The sequence below is a fragment of the Cryptotermes secundus genome, unplaced genomic scaffold (genome assembly GCF_002891405.2).
Source record: "Cryptotermes secundus unplaced genomic scaffold, Csec_1.0 scaffold1675, whole genome shotgun sequence".
Taxonomy (NCBI): Eukaryota; Metazoa; Arthropoda; class Insecta; order Blattodea; family Kalotermitidae; genus Cryptotermes; species Cryptotermes secundus.
This window is the reverse complement of record NW_019721529.1, coordinates 241221-266751: the sequence shown is the minus strand read 5'-3', so window position 1 is coordinate 266751 and position 25531 is coordinate 241221. Positions and strand designations below refer to the sequence as shown.

Below are 25531 nucleotides of genomic sequence, written 5' to 3'. Positions count from 1 at the left end.
CACATGCCGGAAAGGTCAAAAGGTAGAGTGCAGACTAAGACAGATACGCTGGTCCTCCAGGTTGCGTGTTGGGCACGAGGCTAAGAACATCATCCTATAAAAAGAATTTTGCTCAGAAACCTAACAACCAGCCTTGGGTCATCATGCTTGGGTCCATTCCTATGGCAGCACGCATTGGTTGTGGAGACTGGTTGTAGAGGAGGCCAAGGCTCACCCAAGGCTGTAGCGCCGAGTGATAGGTAGATAGGTAGGTAGGGTACACTTAAAACAGCTGTAAACAAACAACAGTACTTCTCAAATTTTCATAGCAGTATCACACGTGTATTGTAAAGTAAAGATGAAAAGATCAGTATGGCTAACCGGGGGTCAATGTGAGGAGTCCGGCAATTGCTTGAATCATCCCCTCTTGACGTAACAAGCAAGCCGAGGGATCTATAAGAGTTTAAAACTGTGAAACTCGCACATGGAAAGGCTATAAAGACCTACGAAATTTTTCCTTCGAACAGATGTGAAGGCTTAAATGTGTTTTACTTCCCACAGTTTCACCGTTTACTCAGACACATAAAACAAAGAAGTATATACACGGATGAAGTTTAATTTCAGACTTTATAGACGAGTATGAAACAAAACTTTCAATGACCAATGGGGTAACAATTTCATAAAATCTTCGGCGGTGAGTATAAATGTTGCAAATGGCAAATAAATAAGAAAATAAAAAGAAGTTGTATTGGATCTGATGTTCTGGCAGCGGTGGATATGAGAAGGATTATCTCTGGCAAGTAAAGCCTCTGCTACTTGCTTGGCTACTCCCCTGAAGAAGGAGGCAGTATGTTTCTCTGAAACACCAGTGAAATTCCACAGATATACTCGGCGTTATGTGTCAGAAGACTGTGCTCCTCAAAAATAAATTAAAGTACAGTCAATTATTGCACAAAATGAGGCAAACCATTCGTCAAACCTGTAACAGCGGTAATGAAAATGAGAATACGGGTTACAGACTTACGAGTATGAAGAGTAGCAGTAGAAGTTTAAGACTGTACTTACTTGCTTACTTACTTACTCATGGAGCTGAGCCCTTCTGGAGGAGCAGCCAATTCAGCAGCTACTCAAGAATTTCCCAGCATTTTATGGAACCCAAAGGTTCATTACCGTGTTCACAAGAGCCCTCCACTGGTCCCTATCCTGAGCCAGATCTATCCAATCCATACCATCCCATCTCTCTAAGATCCATTCTAATATTGTCCACCCACCTACGCCTTGGTCTTCCCTGTGGTCTCTTTCCTTCTGGCTTTCCCACCAATATCCTATATGCATTCCTCGTCTCCCCCATTCGTGCTACATGACCTGCCCACCTCATCCTCCTTGACTTGCTCATTCTAATTATACTTGGAGAAGTGTACAAGTTATGAAGCTCCTCATTATACAGTTTTCTCCAACCTCCTCTCACTTCATCTCTCTTCAATTCAAATATTCTCCTCAAACACCCTCAGTCTATGTTCCTCCCTTAATGTCAGAGACCAAGTTTCACACCCATACAGAACCACAGGCAAAATTATAGTTTTGTATATTCTAATTTTTATGTTTTTGGACAGACTGTTAGGAATGAAAACGAAATGTTGTAAGAAACTTAACGTCGATAGTAGGGCCTACGGACCCAGCACACGAAACTGTTACATACGGCAACACACTGAGAAATCAAGAGTAAAATGGATGACGACAGGTTGAGGAATTGTTAATGCAGAGGACGAAGTGTAAAGGAAAGTAGAGTGGAGATGGAGGGATGATTTTCAGTCTCGTGCAATCATAATTTTAAATTCGTTATGGCAAATAAAGTGAGATAATAAATACCAAAAAGTAGTAAAGAAACAAACAAACAAAATCTAAATTGGGTATGCAACTTTGCCTCTGCAGTGTTATGTAGGATAGCATAAAATGCCTGGGTCATGCACTAAATATCAATTTTAATACAAATTGTAAAGACGGGAGAGAACATTTAAATATATTTCGCCAGATTCGCAGGAAGAACTTTGAAAATCGACGAAACCATGCCACAGGAGTAACTTCCGGAATTCGAATCAACGATATTTGGAATTCATACACTGAATGTCTGTGCTCTGGCACAGTTCTGTCGTGTGAAATCTTCAAGTGCGACGCATGCTAAATTATTTCCTCAAACAAAATGCAGGGCATGGAAACTTGTGTTACACCGAGAGCAAATATTTTGATTAGACTCGAGAAAATGTATCGTATATAGCAATATCTACATTCTTACGAACTATTATTTGGGGAGAATAATGCCGGCTTCTGGGATGTGGCGCTATATAGATATTGTGTAAACCGACGTTTCGGAGGAACGTATCCCTTATAACAGAAAATAAGTACTTTGAAGAATGCCGTCTTCTGTGATGTGACGCCCCATAGATTTTGTGTGAACTGACGTTTCGGAGTAACGTATCGCCTCCATCTTCAGGGTATAAAAATCCGCGAGCGAGGAACCAGCGTGAGCAGGTGGCTGGAACTCCTCCGGAGCAAGAGAATAACAGCAATGGACTTTAGGAAAGACAAGATTAAAATACAGGGCCGCAAACCTCTGCTGGATGCGTTCCAGCCTGTTGGCATCAGTTGACGTAACTGAATTCCGGATAACGGACCCATATTCAAGCTTAGATCTGATTAATGTGCTGTACAATCTGAGAGTACATTCAGAGATAAGAATTTGAAGATAATGCTAAGTACTAGACCCAACAGCTTAATACAATGAGAGAAAATGTAGTTTACATTTGAAATGAAGTTTAGCATCAATAAATAGTCCCAGGTCTTTTATAGAGTCGGTCCTTGTTATAGAGGAGTACTAAAGTTTATAATTTGGTTAATAATCGTTCTGAGTTTGACTGTTATCCGAGAAATAGCAAAGACGCTGTACATGGCGGTCGCATGGCACACAGGAACTGGTCACTAACACAGAAATTACATTATAAGCAGTGTCAAGTGGCTGAAGATTGTGATGATACAGAACAAGACACCTGATGATAACCAACGACGGTCGAAATATGTAGTGGACAAAGTGGTTTTTAAAATAAGTTTACAAGGCGCATTAATTATGTGTATGCAAGACGGAACATCTGAGACATTTGTTAATCAATTAATAATATGAAACAGGCTGCTTAAACATTATGAAGACAGAAGCGTTGTTTGTCCTGGGATGTTTCGATTTCTTTCAACTGTTAACAGAAGCTGGATATTTGATTTCAATTATTTCAACGTTTCTTATTATATTACTGTATCATGATGCTATAAAAGTCTGGCTAAACAGCGGATGTTAAACAGAGCCTTGGTTTAAATCATAGATGAATACCCGTACAGAAATCGTAAACTATGTAAGAGTTACTTCTGATGGAGGCGATGTTTTTCTGCGCCCCCCCCCCCCGCCCAGAAGTTATATAAATAGGTCACAGACACACAGAGAGCTCGGAAATATGCTGCAGTGTTCTGAAGGTCCTCAGAGTCGTCAGAAAGTAAAATGTGACCATGAGTCCCATGGAACTGAGGACAAAAGCCATTGTGGTGGCGAGGGCCAGCAGTAATTTAGTAGTCAGACAGCACGACTCCAGAGTCCTGAGAGAGTGGAATACAAGTCCAAGGGACTCGGAACCAAGAATAGCTGTGCTGGTGCGTGGCAAGGACCATCAGAATTATACCCGACAGGAGAGACAACAAGGTGACCTCATAAACCTCATTTTATTCTCTCAAAATAAGGAAAACAGTCCAAACATGCGTCACCCTTTATACGCTCAGCAGAATAAGAGATATTTGTCGCCCAAGATGGAGATGGGAAACTGAAACTGGAGCAGGAATATCTCCAATGAGCTAAAGTGAAGTACTTAATGATGATGAATTATGGTGAGCGATGGTGATGATAATGAAGTAGGATATGACTGCCTTATAACTTCTAATTGTAATTTCAACGTATATAAACATCCATTCATCTCATTACGCCATAAATAACCTGTGTGCCTAATACAGAATCGTTATATAACCTTTTTATCTTTATTGCTAGTGGGGTGGGACTAAGTCCCTTGTACTGCGGCCACTCCTGGCCTATTGTATCAGCCCCAGATGATAGGCGAGGGTGATTGTGGAGTAATTGGTGGAATGAAGATTGGTGGGGGAAATCGAAGTACTCGGAGAAAACCTGCCCCAGCACCACTTTGTCCACCACAAATCCCACTTGACCAGACCCGGGATCGAACCCGGGCCGCGGCGGTGGGAAGCCAGCGACTAACCGCTTGAGCTATGGCGCGGCCCATTATATAACCTTAATAGAAGTCAGAGTGTCGAATCCCTTAACTGGCATTCGCGCTGAGGTGAGCATGATATTCTGTCAACCTTCAACGATACTTAAATTAAAACTAGGCCACGTTCCTTTCCTGTCCGCTCTCCACGAATGTCCCACTCAGCAACTTTCACGTTCTGCGCCTGCTCCAAGTATTTAAGTGCGTGGGAAGCCCCCCAGGGATGTGCTGTGCATCTGCTCCACTGTCTGATCACTCTGTATTAGGTCAGGATCTTCACATCACTCACAGGAGCCCAGTGCTCTCCTGTTGCCATCACAATGTAATCTTCCCTGTCAGTCATTTCGGCTTCACTGAAGCCCATCCGGTAAATTTCTGTCATTCTGTGCAGCTCGCTACAAAGGAAAACGGTCTAGTAATGTCATGGCTCAGTTACACAGTCAATCTCTCTGTGTCTCTGTTTTAAAGGTTTCGCATTTGGGTCCTGTGACTCTCAAACAAAATTCCTTCTAACGCATTAAGGTCTAAAATTGTCTGAATTACACACGTATTTTAATCAATGTGTTCAGAAATTTACTCATATTTTGTAAGTATAGTAAACTGTCAGTACTATAACAGATAGATTCGGGTTGTGCGAGTATATCCTTTCCAATGGTCATGACAAAGAAGCGATCAGACGCGGTTTTGCATTAAGAACACAGGCAATGAAGGTTGTTTTTATGTACAAATTGACGGAAGAATATAATGGTAAACTCATATGAAAACATATCTGTCCTCTTCTCTTCTGTTCTCTGTACCCTCTTCTGCTGTCCGGCCCAGAGTTAGGGCAGTTGTCTTCAATAATATATTTTTTTTTCCTTGGCACTACAGCCCCAGTGGGCCTAGGCCTACCTCCATGAACTTCTCCGATCACTTTCGTTTTTCTAGATCTTACACATACGGTAGGACACCTTGGGAGGGTGATCAGCTCGTCGCAAGGCCTCTACCTGTACACAAACACAGAAAAACGCACACACACAAACTAAACATCCATGCCCTGAGTGGGATTCGAACCCACGATCCCGGCTTCCGAGCGAGCGAAGAGAGTGCATGCCTTAGACCGCTCGGCTACCGTGACCGGCTCAATAATATCTTCTTTCTTTTTCTTGGCACTACAGCCCCAGTGGGACTAGGCCTATCTCCATGAACTTCTTCGTTCACTTCGTTTTTTTTTCTAGATTTTACATATTCGGTAGAACTCCTTGGGCGGGTGATCAGCTCGTCGCAAGGCCTCTACCTGTACACAAACACAGAAAAACGCACACACGCAAACTAAACATCCATGCCCTGAGTGGGATTCGAACCCATGATCCCGGTTTCCAAGCGAGCGAAGACAGTGCATGCCCAATAATATCTTTAGAGTACTATAATTAACATGTGATGAAGGTACAGCAGATATGAAATGCCAAATACCACTGTATCAATAAACATTTTCAATAATACAGATAAAACTGAGCAGTTGAAATGTAGTATTGGGGGAGGGGAGTTAATACCATGGATTGGAAAAAATACTTCGTGCTATTAGACACACTAAAGAAGGTAGTTGGTCCTGTGTGTAACTAATTAAACACTATGCCATGAAGGTGTATGGAGTAGTGGAAGTATAGATACATATTTTCTTGACCTCGGCACTAGGAGGTGAGTGGTCAGCTTCACGCTTTACCCCCGGGGGAAAAGCCTCCGGGACCTTTGGATAGGAGGCTGGATGGAACCCAGAGCCGGTCTGGACGACGTGAAGAAGAGAAAATTCGTGACCCTAACGTGACTGAACCCCGACCCCTCGGTCGTCCAGCTCATAGCCAATCGCTGTACCATCTACGGCCTACGCTATCTCGGTTCCAACTTTATGAAACTCTAGCAGTATTTAAAGTAAAAATTTAGCATTTTAAAAAGGTTTATAAAATAAGAACGTATAGCCCTAGGTACGTATATGTATATTTTTATGGCAGCAAGAAGCATAATTTTGCTTCACACAAAATATAGCAGCTTATGAATTAGCAGATGAATTAAAGCCAGGTTTAAACATATGGAAGTATGAAGAAAATAGTCTTCTGGGATGTGGCACCCTGTAGATATTGTGTCAACCGACGTTTCGGAGGAACGTATCGCCTCCATCTTCAGGGTAGAAGAAAATCCGCTTACTAAGAACCTCACGCGAGTGAGGAGGCGATACGTTCCTCCGAAATGTCGGCTAACACAATATCTACACGGTGCCACATCCCAGAGGACTGCTTTTTTTTTCGGTCACCGCCCTGAAAACCTCAAATCTTACATATCGAGGTAATTTGACTAAAAGTGTGTTATTTATACAGTACTGTAGCTCCCTTTTTATGGCTTACATTTTATGATATAATATTTTAAGAGTGAGTATCTACAGCAATGTGTTTGGACGTACCAACAGTATTTTTTCAAAGAATTGGGATCGTTCATTGCAATCTGACGTATTTTAGCGCCTGTACAACATGAGGCCATTCAACATTAACACCATCAAATGGATGCACTGTCGTGCTTTTATTAGAAACGTTTTAGGTCAAGGCCTTTACTTACAGCTTTGTAATAAAAGTGCGTTAATTTAACCCTGTGCAGAGCATGGGGCTTTTACGTATGGCGAAATTGGAGTGCTTTGTGCCTGGATCGGAATGCCATCTGGCGGCAGAAAGAATTCGCAGCCAGAAGGATCTGCCCACATCTAATAATTACGGGCCACGTACTAACGACACAAGCATGTCACACTTGAATCGCCTTGTTACATACGCTTTTTTCTTTGTTCATTCTCAGACGGTTGCAGTACACTCATAAACAGGACAATGCATTGATACAAGCACACTGTGATAATGATGATGGTCACAATAAATAACAAATTATTCTTTTACAGGCTATTGAACATGGTCTAGACATTAGTCCTATAACTAACTAGTAACTACTGATATGAGGTAAAATGTCATAATTCTTATGGAGTGACTGGTGAAAACCACGAAAACATTCAGTCACGATAGCCTGTTCCCATGCCTAAATTTGAAACCTGGACTTTGATAAGAAGTGCAAGTGCTACCAACTCTACCGCAACGTTCGGTGAATCCCCATGTCTGTTATATTATGTGACTTTATGTTAAAATTGATATGTTATGATATTGTCACGTGATGTAGTGACTATAGACGGGGTTTGGATCGGTTATTGAATTTATTGAACTCTCACTACTCGTAACTACAAGTAAGGATTATGCTGTCACTGTTCTACATACTTCACAAATCACTCCTCAGTCTATTACAGTCTTCAAAAGCCGTTGCTTAGTTGCCGCTTCCAACGGAGGACGTTCCTCTTCCTCTAGATTCCCGAACTACCCCGCCCTTAGCTATCAGCTACTTACAGCAACAGCTCACAAAACTAAACCCCAGGGTTTATCTAGCTACAACTCCTAACTTGTTTTGCTTATAACATTCCGGCACGGACCCACAGAAAATACTTTTCCTCTGTTGCTATTTACGGGCCCCTGCCTAGTAACGGTCGTTGTTTATTTCGTGGTCGTTGCCTAACAATGTATTTACGTGCCACAATACTTTGTATATAATTATATAAAGATCCCTATGGGGATAAATATGATATTTTATTACATTATAATTACAATATACCTGTATATATATACTTAAGTACATAAAAATATCTGTAGGGTTAACAGGATATCACGAAAAAAGATCAAAGAAATCGATATTAAATTTTATTTTAAAGTAAAATATAAAAGAATATCTAAGTGAATATTTACAATTTGTGTCAGAATTAGCAGTTCTGAATTATCGACTGCCTTCGCTGATTAAATACGACAGAAATTCCGTCTTCGATTAAGTTGGAGAGGAAACTGTGAAACAGAGAAGGAAGTTTGACTGGTCGAAACAAATGCAGACAGTGTTCCACGTTATCCCCGTCAAGGCAGCTGTCTGCACTCTAAACACAGCTTCCCGGATGAGAGGCAAAGAAACCTATTTCCTTACCTGGATTTATAAAAAAAAAGAAAGCAGCGAGACCGTCTCCCTGAAGGTTTCCTTCAGGCTTGCCTTAACAGGAAAGCATACCAGCTCGAGACAAACTGAGGGAAGCTGTACTTGGCCCAATATAGCTCCTAATTGTGTTGGGACTATTTTAAACACCGCGCTCCCACCGCTAGGATATTAAAAGTTCCAGTGTTTCGAGTTGGATGTGCCTGGAAATATCACACAAATGCTCAAACACAGCCTCTCTTGAAACGGCCAAGGGCATTTGTAGTTCATGTGGAGAGATTCATGGAGTGCGTATTGAAAGTTTATCGAAGTTCAGCTCTGTATGACAGTTACTTTAAATTTAGTCTTAACGAAATTTAAGTCAAATTTTTCATCTGCTGTTACACAGAATCGAAGTTAGAAACTAAAATCCTGGTAAAGTTACCTCAAGACATAATCATTATTATAAATAGAACCTCAATGTAATGANTATATATATATATAACCACTGAGTTTTAAGAGGCTAGTCAGTCTAAATGAATGTTTACATCCATACTATCATAACCAGCCGCTGTTAATGAGGAAAACTCCTGAATTTTTATATATTCCATATGCTAAACAGATCATATGATTTACTTGCTCATGGAGCTGAGCCCTTCTTGAGGAGCCGCAATTTCTGCAGCTACGCAAGAATTTCCCAGCTTTTTATGGAACCCGAAAGTTCATTATCGTGTTCACAAGAGCCCTCCACTGGTTCATATCCTGAGCCAGATCACTTCAATCAATACCATCCCATCTCTCTAAAATCCATTTTAATTATGACCACCCACCTACGTCTTGACCTTCCCAGTGGTCTCTTTCCTTCTGGATTTCCCACCAATATCCTATGTGCATTCCTCGTCTCCCCCATTCGTGCTACATGTTCTGCCCACCTCATCCTCCTTGACGTGAGGTGGGCAGGGTATATAGCACGAATGGGGGATTACAGATATATAATTCTCTTCCTTAATTTATTTATCGACGCCTTTTTAACCGCACAATTAATTTAATGCAGGCCTACAGTGTGAAGTTGACTAGAAAATATAAATTGGTAAATATATGGAACAATATGGCCGATCACAGTGGCCGCGCGTTCTAAAGCATGAAACGTGTTCGTCCGCTCGAACGCTTGGGTCGTGAGTTAGAATCCCACTCTAGGAATGGATGTCTGTGTGTGCGTTTATTCTGTGTTTGTGTTGCCCTGTGTATAGGTAGCGGCATTGCGACGGGCTGATCCCCCGTCCAAAGAGTCCTATCGACTGTGTATAGATTAAGAAAACTGAAAAAATGGCCAAAGTCCAAGATCTTCGGAGGCAAAGAGAGAGAGAGGACTGGGATAATATTAATGGCCTGTTTTCGTATATTATTCCAACATCTGAATACGAAAGTCAAGATAAAATTCACATAATGTATCCAGCCTCGGGGCTAACAGCTTAACCATGATCATCATTGGTACGAGTCATTTTAGACATATGGTGCCGGTAACTGATGTAAGCCGTCAAGTGATCGGCGAACTACGTGATATAAAATCCAATTGAGCAGTTAATAATCATTATGCCGTCCAGGGAATCATTTGATTAGAACTATCAATCATGAACCTGTGGGCGTCCGTGGCCTATTACAGGGATAGGTTTACCTTTACTACTTTACTACTACTACTACTACTACTACTACTATTACTACTAGTACTACTACTACTGATTCTTAGCTTATATAATAATATTGTGTCGTTTAGGCCCATTGCTAGGCAATGACTCGGCAAACATATTTCAGAGATGTGACGTCATATCTCAGAAGACGGTTCTCTTGATAGTCACAGCCTTGGGAACCTTATTACAGAGTAACTATTTTCATGGAACGAAACATCGCCGCGATGTTCAACAGTTGTTACTGGTATGAAACGATAAACCAGGAATTTTGCTGCTGAAATTGAACATTAGCCTCTCCTTATGTAAACCTAAGGATAAGCCCTGCTTTATACAGACAGCCAGATATTTATTCAGTACGGAACACGACTATGTTTAACAATTCGACCGTCTGTAATGAACTTCAAACAAAGTTCGAATTATTACTAAACTGCCTTGTAGAAAGTAGCAAAATGTCTACAGTGCAGTAAGGGTAAAGGTCAAGCAGCTCACGCTGGTTCATCGCTCAAGGATTTCTTATACCCTGAAGGTGGAGGCGATACATTCCTCCGACACGTCGGTTAAAATATCTACACCCCGCCACATCTCAGAAGACGGCATTCTTTATAGTCACCGCCGCGAAAACCTCAATTTTTACGTATTATGATTTAATTTTTCCCCCCCTTAGCACTACAGCCCCAGTGGGCCTAGGCCTACCTCCGTGAACTTCTCCGTTCACTTCGGTTCTTCTCGATCTTACACATTCGGTAGGATTCCTTGGGCGGGTGATCAGCTCATCGCAAGGCCTCTACCTGTACACAAACACAGAAAAACGCACACACACAAACTAAACATTCATGCCCTGAGTGGGATTCGAACCCACGATCTCGGTTTTCAAGCGAGCGAAGACAGTACGTGCCTTAGGCCGCTCGGCTACCGTGAACGACTGATTTAATTATTCAGCTCCCCTTTTCTGCCGTTTTAAGGATAATGAAGGAAGAACCTAGAGCTGAAGAAATACTAGAGGCAATTGTAAATAGATATTAACGATACGGCGGCCACAACGAAGAGGAACTTCTGAGAGTCTTACCCGTGCACAACGAACCAATCTACAGCTGTACATTCATGGGTTAGTAGACAAAACAGTGCACGATTGAAGATAATTTCAATTCCGGTGCTCAAGTGTGAGGATTCATACATCCTTATTACAGCTAACACATCGGCAAGGTCAAGTGGGATTTGTGGTGGACAAAGTGGCGCTGGGGCAGGTTTTCTCCTAGTACTTTGATTTCCCCGGCCAATCTTCATTCCAACAAATTCTCCATCATAATAATCACCTGGGGCAGGTAAAATAGGCCAATCAGTGGCCGCTGTGCCGAGCAGACCCAGCTGGACTCCCCCTCCCCCCCACTAAATGAATTAAAAGAAACAGATCGGCAATCATAAGCAAAGTCTCTAACGCATGACATCCTGAATGTTTTTTTCTACAAGTGCTATTTGTACTTTACTAGATATTCTATATATAACACGAGTTGTCCCCCCAGCCTTCAGCTTCATCTTGTACATGGATATATATAGAAGTCACTGCACAGTGGAGATGCACGGAAGCAGATGAAAGCATCGTGAATGTGTACATATTCGTCTACCGCGGGCATTTTCTTGCTCCTTTGCACTTCATCAGTCGACTATTGAAAGTACCAAAAGACACAATATTTTAATGTAGCGATGCATTATAGAATCATATTCGAGTGGTACCGGATTCAAATTCAAGCTAAATTATATGCTATTCTGAGTTAGGTTTACTTTTGTGGGTTTCCTCAATTATTCCGTGTAAATGATTGGACAGTACTATGAAATAGGTCATGGTAGTTTACTCTTACATTATAATCTATTAATCATACGTAGATCTGAAAGCAACATAATTTTTAAATTATTTTTGGTTATTTACTTCAATAAAAATATTCTATTTAAGAAAGAGAGTCAGTAAAGAGATCACAAATGAATATACGTGGTAGAGTCATTAAGTTCATGGAATGTGGTTTTATCGCATCATATTACAAGGTATTCACATACGCTTACGCAGACCCACATCGGCCTTCAAAAGAGTTTCCGTTGGCCGCTATGCAAGTCTGCCAACGTTGATATAGCTGCCGAAAACATTGCTGAAACATATTGGTAAGAAATTCCCGTGCGGCGTCTCTTGTGGCATTGACGACCTCCTCGGAGGACTGAAATCTACAACCACGTAGCTTTGCTTTCACGCGGTGAAAGAGAAAGAAATCGCATGGTGCGAGATCAGGTGAGTACGGAGGGTGTGGCAAAACGGTGACCTGTTGCCTTGCCAGTTCCTCTTGGACAAGAACAGAGCGATGTGCAGGGGCGTTGTTGTGTAGCAACAGCCAATTCTTCCTATGCCAAATGTTTCGCTAGGGGATTTTCCTAGTTTCTGACAGAACTTAATATTTACCCGTTGTTCAAACTGCCACATTTTCGATTTCCGCCACGTGCATTTAACTGCATTTCACAACAGAGGCCGTAGTTCTTCTTACACTGTTGACACACAACTGCCTCTTGCTGTGACGAGAGATGAACAGACAGGGCATCAGATCGTGCCTCAACCTATCCACTGTAGTGCACTGCAACGACTCTTTGCGGCCAGTCCACGAACTTATTGACTGTCGTAGTAAAACGTAAAACATGCGATATTCGTACCTGAAAAAAAAAGATTATTTCTCGACATATCCTCCACCAACACTGACACACTTGTCCAATCGCCTTAGCAGCACGTCAAAACCCGCAGAATAGATAGTCTTTTGACTGTTGCATCAGCCAATTCCGCACCCCTTGTTTCAACTTCATCATCAGCGAAATATTTGCCACCAAGGTGGGACCGCTTTACGCGACAGACACTTCCCAATATAAACAGCAAACATTTCTTTATGAATATCTGTTGCACTGAATCGTTTTGCATACAGAAAGCGCACAACAGAACACTGCTCTTTGATAGCATACCTCTCAAGTACGCTCACCCTTTTGACCACTGAAACTAGCTTCTGAACTTGCACATGCGCGTCTGCTACATAGACTCTCATGCAATTGGACAGTTCTGCTACCTCGTGATACCCAAAGAAAACCTATTAGAGCCATTACAGCTATTCCTTTTCCATTTGTGTCCTGTTTACTGACTCTCCCTCGTATGTAAGAATCACGTCATGATGGCGTGGAGGAGAAACTATACGGATACACAATCTTAATACTGGGTAGATATTCTCAAGCGACAGAGTGACCATAGATGGCGTTTGGATTGGTAATCGGATTTATTTAGCTCGTAAATAACTGGCGACTACTCTTCACAAATCACTATCACACACATACTAGTGTTCTCAGTTACGGTCTTCACTACGTTGTTTGGTAGTGGCTTCCAACAGCAGGCATTCGTTTTCCTCTGCGTTCCCGACTTGTCCACGGCATCAGCTACCAGCTTTATTACTTCTCACAATTGCAACTTTCATCTGACTGTACCTACAAACCCTACTCGTATCTCGACTCACTGACTGCTAATCAGAATCAGAGTCAGAGTCAGTCAGAGTCAGAGCTGCTCTACGACTGGCGGTTCACCGCGAATCAGTTCGTCTTGCCGTCAAGCCTCCTGAGGATCACGACCAGAATTTTTTTTGCCACTGAACCCTTGCGTTCGTAGACTTCATGCAGCATCCTCGCTGACGAGTGGATGCCTTTGTCTCTTATGAATAGGCTTAGATTAGTCTTTGTCAAGATAACGTATTGCATACTGAAAATTCTTCCAAATCCTTTATCAGTCCAGGCTTTGTAAAGCAGATCATGCCTATTTTACTTTTCTTATGCTATAACCGCAGCTCAGCCACTTCAACGGTCTCAAGCTTGACCCCCGACAAGTTTAAGCCTCTTATATTTTCTGTCTGGCTTCGCCTTGTTCTATGTTGCGAACATGTTCAGTCTCATGATATTGTGTGACTTCTGCTTGTTGCTTGCACAATTTTGTTATATAATCGTATAATACGGAAGGTTTTTGGAGCTGTGTGCAAATTGCGAACCAACGTGAACCGTTGGAAATTTCCAATGGTGCGGAGAACCTTGTTTTGCAGGCTCTGCAATTCTAAGGGGTACGTGTCTGCCGCAAATTCCCAGACGGGGCAAGCATAAGTCATTACTGATCTGATCAGTGCTTAAAGGAAGGTTAGTTGAATGTTGGCGCTTAAACGTTCACTCTTGAATAGGGAGTAAACTCTAATAAATGTTCTGAAGGTCCTGGCTTCAGTCATTTCTATGTGCAGTCTCTCTGTAATCCTCTTATAGAAGATTACATCGAGATATTTTACATGATTGACGAAGGGGAAATTCCGTCAATTCAATATAATATGAGCCTCAAGGGGGCTAAGTTTAAGAGAAAAGTATCTCATCTTAAATGATTTTTATGTCCCGGCGCTCACTCCACGTCTCAATATCACTGAGAACTAGCTGCAGTTTTCTGAGACATTTTGCGGTCTGTCATCAGCAAAGAGACCGAGATATACACAAGGTGTTTAGGGGGTATCGTCTATATACACTGTATAATGTGGGGGACAGGACCGAAACTTGCGGCACCCCTGCGTGTATATCCCTCGGTGTAGATATTTCACCTTAGACCGAGATTCTGAATTTTCTCTGAGAAAGAGAATAATAAGTTTGATTAGACTGATCGAAAATTGTAATTCAAATAATTTATGTAACAAATCAAGGTGCCATGTTGTATCAAAGGCATTTTTTTCAATATCCAAGAATACAGCAGCTGTAGACATGTTATTGTTGAAGTTTAAGGTGGCGTGGTCCGTAAGCCTCATACATTGAAGTGTCATGCTGTGACGGGCACGAAAACCAAAATGGCTTGCATTAAGCGGATCTCTTTTTTAACGTGACCTTGGACTATTTTCAGAGTGACTTTTTAATGGTTAGCTGGTCCTCGTTTCATATATATATGGCCTCGGCACGGACCTCATAGAAAACACCGCCCCTAACAGTTCTTCGTGAGTGTCTGTTTGGGCTAACACGTGACGGATTCTGAGCCATTGCCTAGCAACGGGCGTGTTTAAAGAACCGTCTTCTAGCAACGGTTGTCTCTGCTGACTTCACAGTTCTTGTTTTCAGTAGGCATAGCACATTATAGCAAACAATTTAGAGCTATAATTTACTGACCTTTCGTAGAGTAAACCCTCGTTACAATAGACCCAGATATAACGGACAAAAAAGGCTGTGTGCTATTGTGAATTTCTAGAGATGTTATAGTACTAAGATGATTTTGTAGTTAGAAAACTATTTAAATTAAAAAAAAGGAACCACGATGTAAACACCTTTATTTAATCACATGAAATGCTTCTAATTTGCTACACATACTAGCTATATATCCTATGGTGTACTTTCGCGAATGTCCCTTCACTTGTTTATAGTGGACACATGCGATAATGCACAGCCTGACCCCATCAGTCCATCAAAACAAAGTTTTCATCTGAAGAAATCAGTCTTCTGGGATGTGGCACGGTGTAGATGTGGTGTTAACCAACGTTTCGGAGGAACGTATCGCCTCCATCTTCAGGTTAGAAGGAAAAATAAGAAATCCGCAAGCGAAGAGACCGTGAGAACCGGTACAAGCAGTCTGCTTGTCCCAGAAGACTGCTTTCTTCATAGTCACCTCTGTGAAAACCTCAAATCTTACAAGGCTTTCATCTATTTTACTAACGACAATTAACACAAAATCACTAGAATTATTAGGTTAGGATCATGATAAGAAAGTGGGGATCTGGCAGAAAGCAGCTATTACCTTCTGGAAAGTACTTTCCCCAAATTGACATGAACATCCCGAGGGACTCATTACAGACATTCGAAACATGGCAGTGATTAGTATCAGGCACTGCTGGAATGCGAGTTGCCTGAGAGAGCTGAATTGCTACATCAGCCTACTCGATGAGAAGTCACTTCAAGCATGTCAGGAATTCCTTTCACTTCAGATGAAGTGTTAATGTGCAGAGGTCACCAGTAAGCATAAATTTGACATCATTATGAATACTTCTGTGGGCGATATGGAAATGGGGTTTAGGACGAGGAAATTGTCGACTCCGTCTCTTTTTATTCATAAAAAGAAACTGTATATTCTGTGCATCTGCTACGAACTGTCACCAAGCCTAAGAAATAGAAACAGAGGTGTGTGTGCTGCTGTTGGCGACCGAAATAGTCCAACAAGTACATAATGTGTAATGGAAAATAGTTCTTATGTAGCGCCGATAGAACACGTCAATAGGCCCAAATATGAAGGCGTCAGAAAGCTTGAAGCGCTATATTTAGGCTGTCTGATTAATATATTATTATCAAAATTTTTCCTTTAAAATTTCAACTGTGTTTACATGTGACAATTACAGGACAAATAAATACAGACGATTAACTTGAAGATCTATAAAATTTGAGGTTTTCACGGCTGTGACTATGAAGAATGTCATCTTCTGGGATGTGGCGCCATGTATATATATATATTGTATTAACCGACGTTTCGGAGGATCGTATCGCCTCCATATTCATGGTGTAAGAAATCTGCGAGCACGGAACCAGCGTGAGGAGGTGTCTACGAAAAGTCTGTTCACACAATATCTACACAGCTCCACAACACAGAAAACATTCTTCAATTTAAATATCTATCTTCTGATATATGATGCCGTGTATTCCGTTGAAAGTCAGCCGATGTTTCGGAGGAACATATCTGCTGTCTATCTGCTTCATGCTGGTTTCTTGTTTGGTTTATTCTTCGACTTTGAATATGGAGACGATATTTTCCACCGAAACCTGGGTTAACTTTTAAAGAACTGCAGGGCGTTATATCTCAGAAGGTAGAACTGTCCCTAACCACAGCTGTGAGAACCTCAGATCCTACAGAGAAATATAATTCGTTGGAAAAACTTGCAAGACTTGCAGATGGAAGAGATTGGTATTTATAAATGGCAATTGAAATTGAGTTAAAGTGGACCAATTTATTACAACACACGCAGTTCTGTGGTGATGAATATTCATGCTTTATAATTTCAGGTAGTCCTGAAGGTAAAGTGCTTGAAGTCGTTTACCCTGTGCGCTGGTGACTGAACTCAAGTCTGCGTCTCGAATTTAAACACGGATTTCTTCTATCTCGGAGACTGTCCAGGCCACTTCAGACAGAGATGACGGTCACCGTATCGTCTTCAAGGGAAGCAGAAGGAACATACGTTACCCTCAAAGGGAAAAAGATTACAATATCGTTTTCTTATGTTAGAAAGAACGACAGAAATCTTTTCAACTGAATACAGATGGCTTCACTTAAGAAAGGATAGCCTTAAAGTTTCATTTCTGCAGTAGCAGATGGCAGGCTTATAGAAATCCATATCCCCAGAGATTTCGTGTGTAGGTACTGCTTCTATTCCACATGCAAGAAAAAAGTTTTGATCCAACATTCTTCTCTGCTTTTTGTGTTTATTTTGGATATGAATGATAAAAATAACGGAAGCAATGCTAAAGGAAGAGAAATATAAGGAAAAAACACGTTTTTGCAGGAGGAGAGGGAAGATTAGTTGTGAGTTTATTAAATTCAAGTCATTCTAAGAGAGAAATTTTGTGGTAAAGAGCCCAGCTAATATTCATAAGAGCTCTAGATCGAATGCAGATATTTCTTTCAAAAAATTTATTTTATTTTCTCCTTAATTCCTTCCAAGTTTTTTTTTTGCAAAATAGCTATTACTAATTAATTAAATGATTAAAGTAAACATACTATTCAAGTTTTTTTTTTCGAGGAACGTGCTTCAATTTAGAAAGAGAAAGGAAGAGAAAGTTGGTGAAAGCAGTATGAGGAGCTTAATAATTTATAGTATTTATCAACTGTTACTAGGTAAACAAATCAAGGAAAATGGGACAGGCGGAGCAGATAGCAGGAATGGGAGAGAAGAGAGGTAAATATAAAATTCTGGTCGTAAAATCAGAAGGAGATTGACCACTTGGTAGACCAAGGTATAGAGCACATGATAAGATGATAAGAGATCATAAATAAAAACAGGAGGAAGGTGTGGACATCTAATTCAAGATAAGATCCAGGTGCTGGTTCTTTCGACGAACTTTCGGGTTCCACAGAAGGCGGCTAGTATCTTCTGCAGCTGAGTGCCTCTTAACTTCTAAGGACACGCTCTGTGTATGCGGAGAACCACTCTCGTCCTAAGGAGAACAGCGATTAAGTGTGTGTGAGAGAACAGGGCGCTGAGAAGAGAATTTGGGCCGAAGGGATCTTTTTAATTCGCTTAATGAGGCGGTGGAGTCCAACTGGGTCCACTCGGCACGGCGGCCACTGATTGGCCTACTGTACCTGCCCCGGGTGATTATGATGATGGAGAATTTGGTGGAATGAAGGTTGGCAGGGGAAACCGAAGTACTCGCAGGAAATCCGCCCCAGCGCCACTTTGTCCACCACAAATCCCACTTGACCAGAACGGGATCGAACCCGGGCTGCCGCAGTTGGAAGCCAGCGACTAACCGCTTGAGCTATGGCGCGGCATAAAGTAACAGAAGTCTAAAGAGAATTCCTTAATGAAAAACTTCTTAATTTGTGAAGAAAGCAGTCTGCTTTTACCGTTCTCACGGTCTTGTCGCTTGCAGATTTCTTATACTTTTTCTTCTACCCTGAAGATGGAGGCGATACGTTCCTCCGAAACGTCGGTTAACACCACATATACACGGTGCCAAATCCCAGAAGACTGCTTTCTTCATAGTCACGGCCGTGAAAGCCTCAAATTCTTAATTTGTGCTCTTTACAAAATATTATTTTGGAGACCAAATGAAGGGGAAATTAGGCGGAAGTATGGGTGTCTGTTGCATGTGTGTGAGACATGAGAACTGCACACAGAAATTTAGTGGGGTATCTGAAAAAAAAGTAACCATTCTAGAGATATAATAGTAGATGCGAAGGCGATATTTTAATGCTTTAAAATATATTGGTTCCATTTCAATTTACATTCTGGGGTGCAGGAGTGGAGGATGATATTAAAATCGATCTGAAAGAATTAGAATATGGTCTGTGTTTATTTAGATAAAAGTTCAGATCCAGTGGAAAGTTGCTATGATCACGGAAATGAGTCTCCCGTTTCCATGAACGGCAAGAAATATCTTCATCATATGAGAGAACTATTAATATCACAGGAAGAACCGCGCTTCATGGAGCTTTGTATACACAGCTCTTGGTCTCGCCCTACGTTATATCGTGGAGCTAAGGAAGGAACATACACCTACTGGAATTTACTTTACAGGCTTTAATTTTGAACGAGAACCGAAAATTGGATATTATAGGATTCTGACGATGGTGTGTAACACACAGAGATACTGGGTTTTCGGACTTTGTCCATCATCCGGATTCTAAATAACTAAGAAAAAACACGTTTCGGACCCAACAGAGTAGGTGTCTTCCCTCACCTGAGGACGGAAACAGATCCAGTTTCCGAAACGCGTTTTTTTCTAGTTATTGAGAATCCGGACGATGGACAAAGTCCGAAAACCCAGTATCTCTGTGCAGAACCGAAAAATTTCTTATGTAAAATTAAGCGACCGGTGTCATTCTTTGTACTGCCTCTGTGGTCTAGTGGTCAGAGTTCCTGCTTACAGATCCAGACGTCCGGGTTCGATTCCCGGCGCTATCAAATTTTCTGAGAAGTAGTGTGTCTGGACCCTCGTGAGAATAATTGAGGAGCTATTTTAGGAAATAGCGGCTGCGGTATAGAAAACCGAGATTAACGGCCGTGGGGGATCCGTTACGCTGACCACGTGACACTCACTGTCGGCTTAAGTTTGCATTAACTTCACCGACAAGCGGCTGTCGCTCGGTCGGTATAGTTCGCTTGCGGACTACAGGCCGCGGAGTTTGGTTTATTTTGTATTTCCTGTTCTTATATTTCTTTATTATCAATATAATTATCATTAATTTTAGTACTACTATTACTATTTTAAGTTTTATTGAAATTAATACTGCTCTTATTGCTGGTATTTTAGCTTGATTTTCATACTATATTTTTACTTTTGAGAACCGAAAGTATCCAATGAGAACTTTGAAAAATTATCGAAGGAAAATTTGATTGTGTACGATGATATTTTCATAAAGAAGCGAAGGAAGGTGTTTGGAATCTATTCATGAAAACCCAGAACGGATGTAGGGAAATTTATCCCGAGTTCCATGAGTTGTACCGATCATAATATTAAAAAAGATTTATGAATATCTTTACATAGCTTCCCATTTTGAGCTACATTGTGAGATGTGACGTCTTGCAGTCTGATAGGAGTTCAGAGATATTTCAGAGTACTGAACCACCAACAGAATTATGTGAAATTCTACTAGACGAAATGGCGTCAAATCCCAGAAGAATATTATTTTCGTGAAGTACTTCCAATTGCCTTTTCGTGTATCTTCCCTATGAAGAGAAAATTATTAAAAATATCAAATATTATCTTTCTGGACAGTATCCATAGTCATGTTTTATCTAAACTCCGTCCTCCTTATATTTCAAAACACAAAGTTTCGGAGACTGTATTCTATCTCCGTCTTCAGGTAAAAATTTCCACGTTGGGCCCAGTCGATAGAACTAGACTCTCTCTCCGGAAAGAGAAATATAATTAGGGCGGTGTTTTTTTAAAAAAAAGGATGGACAATGTCCAGAAGCATAATATGTATGCTAATGTACCATCGCCACGGGGGGGGGACGCGGTAGCGTAGTTGGTTGAGGCACTATGCTACAAGCCGGAAGGTCGTGGGATCGAATCCAGATGAGGTCATTGAATTTTTTTCAATTTACCTGATCCTTCCAGCCGCACTGTGGCCCTGGGGTCGATTCAGCATCTAACAGAAATGAGTACCAGGAATATTCTTGGAATATTCTTGGGGGTAAAGAGCGGCCGGCGGCTAGGGCTGACAAACTTACGGCCATCTATGAGACGAGTGTCTAGAAAATGTTGGAACCTCAACATTTCACAACCCTATGGGCCTCCAAGGCCTGCTACAGGGATATCTTTATTTTTTATTACTTTTTACCATAGCTACGAAATTTTAGATATTATTAAAAAGAAACTTGTTTATACAACGAAACATTTTATTCGACGTGATATGTGAAAATCTGTGGAAGAGAAACCCTACGTTTTGGAACGTGAACCTTCGAGTTATTCTAGAAGTGAGCTGGATAGCTTGTGCTGCTTCTTTTGTTGCAGGACATAAAGTTAAGAATGACAGACGTAAGGAACGGTTTTATCAAGTATCTACTCTTATATGTATGGTATAGACTGGTAATTTCATAGATATTCTAACTTTCAAAATTATATTCCATTTTCACTATTGTTTGTTACGCTGATTTCTTGGAGACTCAATTTACATGTCAAGTTACGTGCTAATCTAATATACATTTGCAGTCACTAACAGATACAGAAGATTTCCCTATTTGCGCTCTGACAAATTGGACCGCAGTAGGGGTATAACAAAGGCCCCAGTCTTTCATTCACTAAATTAACTCTTTTATACAGTTGTCCGCACAATCTGCAGGGAAACTAGGAGTCGCTAAACGCATTGATAAACGATTTTAGACTTTATAATGTGAGAAGGAAGCAAAAATTGAAATGGAAAGGATCACGTGCCCTGCTAACTGCTCCTTCACTCAGAAATTCTACCTGAAACCCATTCATGCGCATTACGCCAATAAGTCCAATTCAAATCAAGCAGTTCAAAGTGGAATGAAATTACATTAAGCACTGCAGGAGTAGGCCATTAAATGTTCTTTACCGTTTACACATTAAAGGGCTAGGACAAAGTAAAGCATTTCATTATAAAATCGCGAATTTTCTTTAATTTTGAAAGTGAAAGATAAATGTGATTTAATGAAGATACATCAGACAGCACATCTGAATTTTCCACGTCGAAGTGTAATTTGTTATATGTGAAGTTTATGATCCACTTTCACTTCACTGAGAAATATTTTACGAAAAAGAATGTTGCCACTTTTCTGTAATATTCATTTTGTTACTCACATAATATTAAAGAAAAGCACCCTGACGTTATTAAATTGGGTTACACAATACATATTTCCCATTCTGTAGCTCAGGTGGTTAATCGCTAGCTTCCTACCGCGGCGGACCGGGTTCAATCGCAATTGAGATCATATGGGATCTCTGGTGGATACATTTCTGGGATAGGTTATTCTGATTACTTCGGTTTATCTGTTAATTTTCAATCCACTTATTGCTTCATATACATTAATCATTCAACACAAACACGATATATTCTCGACTCAAATAACATCTTTAAATAACAAATATATAAAAATATATCATCCGCAGCAATGCCTCCTAAAATAATGTCTGTAAGCACATAATGAATACAGTTTAACGTAAAATGTATAATATCAGGTATATTTTTGCAGAAGTTAATGCCATTGTTTTGTACGAAGCAGGAAGACGAAGTAGAAATTTTTCTAATAAAGATGGGTGTTACATTTGTATTCATAATAACGGAAATCTTTGAATTCAAATACACTTCACGAACATATTATTTGTAACATATGCGATACACACTGATAAGGAATTTATATGCATTAAGAATTAAATTCAAAATAGAACCACTTTAAACTAGTGTATTCTTAATTATCACAGATAAGTATGTACTTATAGCAGTTATCTGCTCGAATTTTATGTTGTGATATATTCAAATCGAAATAAAACAAATTTATTCCGTAAATATTTTCTGAATGGAATGCTGCGATATTTTTAAAAAAAAATAAGTTCGATACTTTTATTTTAAAATGCTACGAAAAATATGCGTATGCAATTAAAACTAAACTACAGGAAATGCATAGCGTGTAACACAACAAACGGAATTAACGCGTTTTAGAAATTCGTTAATTCAGATTATCCGTGGTGCACTCAGAAAATTAGGAGAACCCGTTTGTTTATTACGTCGATACTAATATTTTAACGACAAGAAGTTGACTGAACCCAATTCACACTGCACTGTAACAGAAATTCTTAGCATTTTTAATGAAATGACACTCTAAATATTTGTATGAGCATCACTGACTGTTTCCGACTTACACTGCATGCCTCACAGTATGCAATTGCAGCAATAACATAAGCTGATCTGCCCTCAGCTTCACTTGAGATAGTATGCCAACAGTCATTACTTCAATTCCATGTAACAGTCGACAAGGGGAAAATTGGGCTTAAAACCGGAAGAATATTATAACAAGAAAACTACTCAAGTGATTAAAATTGTCGTTTTTACGTCTGTTGCATGATACGAATCAGCGCAATGAAAACAAATTCAGGATTAAGCAGTTGATACCACGAATACTTTACGCTGCTGTGTGTCCCCTGACAATTAACTTGAACTACTTCACCAAGAAATAACCAAAACTCTAGAACTACTGTCGGACTCTCGACGAACAATAACAACCACAAGCGTGAAACAATGAAGTGTGCAGGTTAAGGCGACGTCCCCATGATGGTAGGCGGCAACGCGGTAGAGTTAAAACTGGCATCCTTGCCATGGCTTGACTTCAAATGTTTTTTTCGTGTTTCCGCTGACAGCAACATCCCTATATGGCTAACGGTAGCTCCTGCGCATACGGCAGTGCGTGGACCGCGACGGACGAAAGCGTCCCGAAGCGCGCCGCTGATTCCCTTGTAAGGCGGCCGATATTTTTGGCTCCCCTTAGAGCAGCGGGCCACAGCCGAGAATATAGATAGCGGGTGCTACTTGCGTGGCTCAGTCGTTGCTAAGACACTGGGCAGAGAGTACGCCGGCCGGAGCTAAGTGAACGACAGAGAAGGTTAACCAACATGTGTGACGACGACGTAGCTGCGCTGGTTGTGGACAATGGCTCCGGCATGTGCAAGGCCGGTTTCGCCGGCGACGACGCTCCCCGCGCCGTGTTCCCATCCATTGTGGGCCGACCCCGCCACCAGGGCGTCATGGTGGGTATGGGTCAGAAGGACAGCTATGTAGGTGATGAGGCCCAGTCCAAGAGAGGTATCCTCACCTTGAAGTACCCCATCGAACATGGAATCATCACCAACTGGGACGACATGGAGAAGATCTGGCATCACACATTCTACAATGAGCTGCGAGTGGCCCCTGAGGAACACCCCATTCTGCTCACCGAGGCTCCTCTCAACCCCAAGGCCAACAGGGAGAAGATGACTCAGATCATGTTTGAGACCTTCAACACACCCGCTATGTACGTCGCAATCCAGGCCGTGCTGTCCCTGTACGCTTCCGGTCGTACCACTGGTATCGTGCTGGACTCCGGTGATGGTGTCTCCCACACCGTCCCAATCTATGAAGGCTACGCTTTGCCTCATGCTATCCTGCGTCTGGACTTGGCTGGCCGAGATTTGACTGACTACCTGATGAAGATCCTTACTGAGCGTGGCTACAGCTTCACGACCACCGCTGAGCGGGAAATCGTCCGTGATATCAAGGAGAAGCTGTGTTATGTCGCCCTGGACTTCGAGCAGGAAATGGCAACTGCCGCTGCTTCCACATCTCTGGAGAAGTCATACGAGTTGCCTGATGGCCAGGTCATCACCATTGGCAACGAACGTTTCCGCTGCCCCGAGGCTCTCTTCCAGCCTTCCTTCCTGGGTATGGAATCCTGCGGTATCCATGAGACTGTCTACAACTCCATCATGAAGTGCGACGTGGATATCCGTAAGGACCTGTACGCCAACACTGTCCTGTCTGGTGGCACCACTATGTACCCTGGTATTGCTGACAGGATGCAGAAGGAAATCACTGCCCTTGCCCCATCAACAATTAAGATCAAAATCATCGCTCCCCCTGAGAGGAAGTACTCCGTCTGGATCGGTGGGTCCATCTTGGCCTCCCTGTCCACCTTCCAGCAGATGTGGATCTCCAAGCAGGAGTACGACGAGTCCGGCCCTGGCATTGTCCACCGCAAGTGCTTCTAAGCCAACAACCGCTCGCATGGTACCCGTGCGCACAACATCGACAACAAGGATAAGATCATTATGAGAGTGAATCGTCACAAGTTCAACATTCTGAAGTGATAGGAAACAGTGTATGTAGCGGTCACTCATTTCCTTGCGCGTGACGAATGACTGTACTGTCTATAACCCTGCTTTCAAATGTAATTCATATGTCAATAAGCTGACTGGAAATCTATGACAGGAGTTTAAATGTTGCACAAGATGTACGCCTGATGGGCAACATATATTACGACACAGGCCACAGTACGTCATGGGAATAAATGCAAGTTGCAAGGTGTAAATATGTAAGAGGGTTGGTTATTTATGTCTTACCTATCCACTCATAAGTTACTATCCAGATCATTGTTTGTTAGCCATACATTGCTTTCTTGTAATAAGGTATACATCATTTTGTTAAGTGCTCACATTGAGAACTTGGTAAATAAATGCATTATTAATTATTGATTGAATTATACGACTCAGTTGGCAGCATTTGTCAGAAAGTGTGATAATAAGGAGAGATTGGGGGGGGGGGGT

The 25531-nt window shown here is 41.4% G+C and overlaps 2 protein-coding genes across 2 annotated transcripts in view; one reads left to right on the top strand and one right to left on the bottom strand.

The window, feature by feature from the left end:
• LOC111875574 overlaps window positions 1–25531 on the bottom strand; it is a 259186-nt gene that overhangs the window by 26581 nt on the left and 207074 nt on the right. The gene's annotated exons all lie outside the window — the stretch shown is intronic.
• On the top strand, window positions 23755–25303 carry LOC111875573 (actin, muscle). The gene has a single exon (XM_023871917.2). The coding sequence runs from the start codon at window positions 23846–23848 to the stop codon at window positions 24974–24976; it is 1131 nt and encodes a 376-aa protein (XP_023727685.1). The 5' UTR covers window positions 23755–23845; the 3' UTR covers window positions 24977–25303.

Coding starts and splice junctions, on each gene's coding strand:
- LOC111875573 (XM_023871917.2), top strand. CDS start 23,846: ATGTGTGACGACGACGTAGCTGCGCTGGTTGTGGACAATGGCTCCGGC.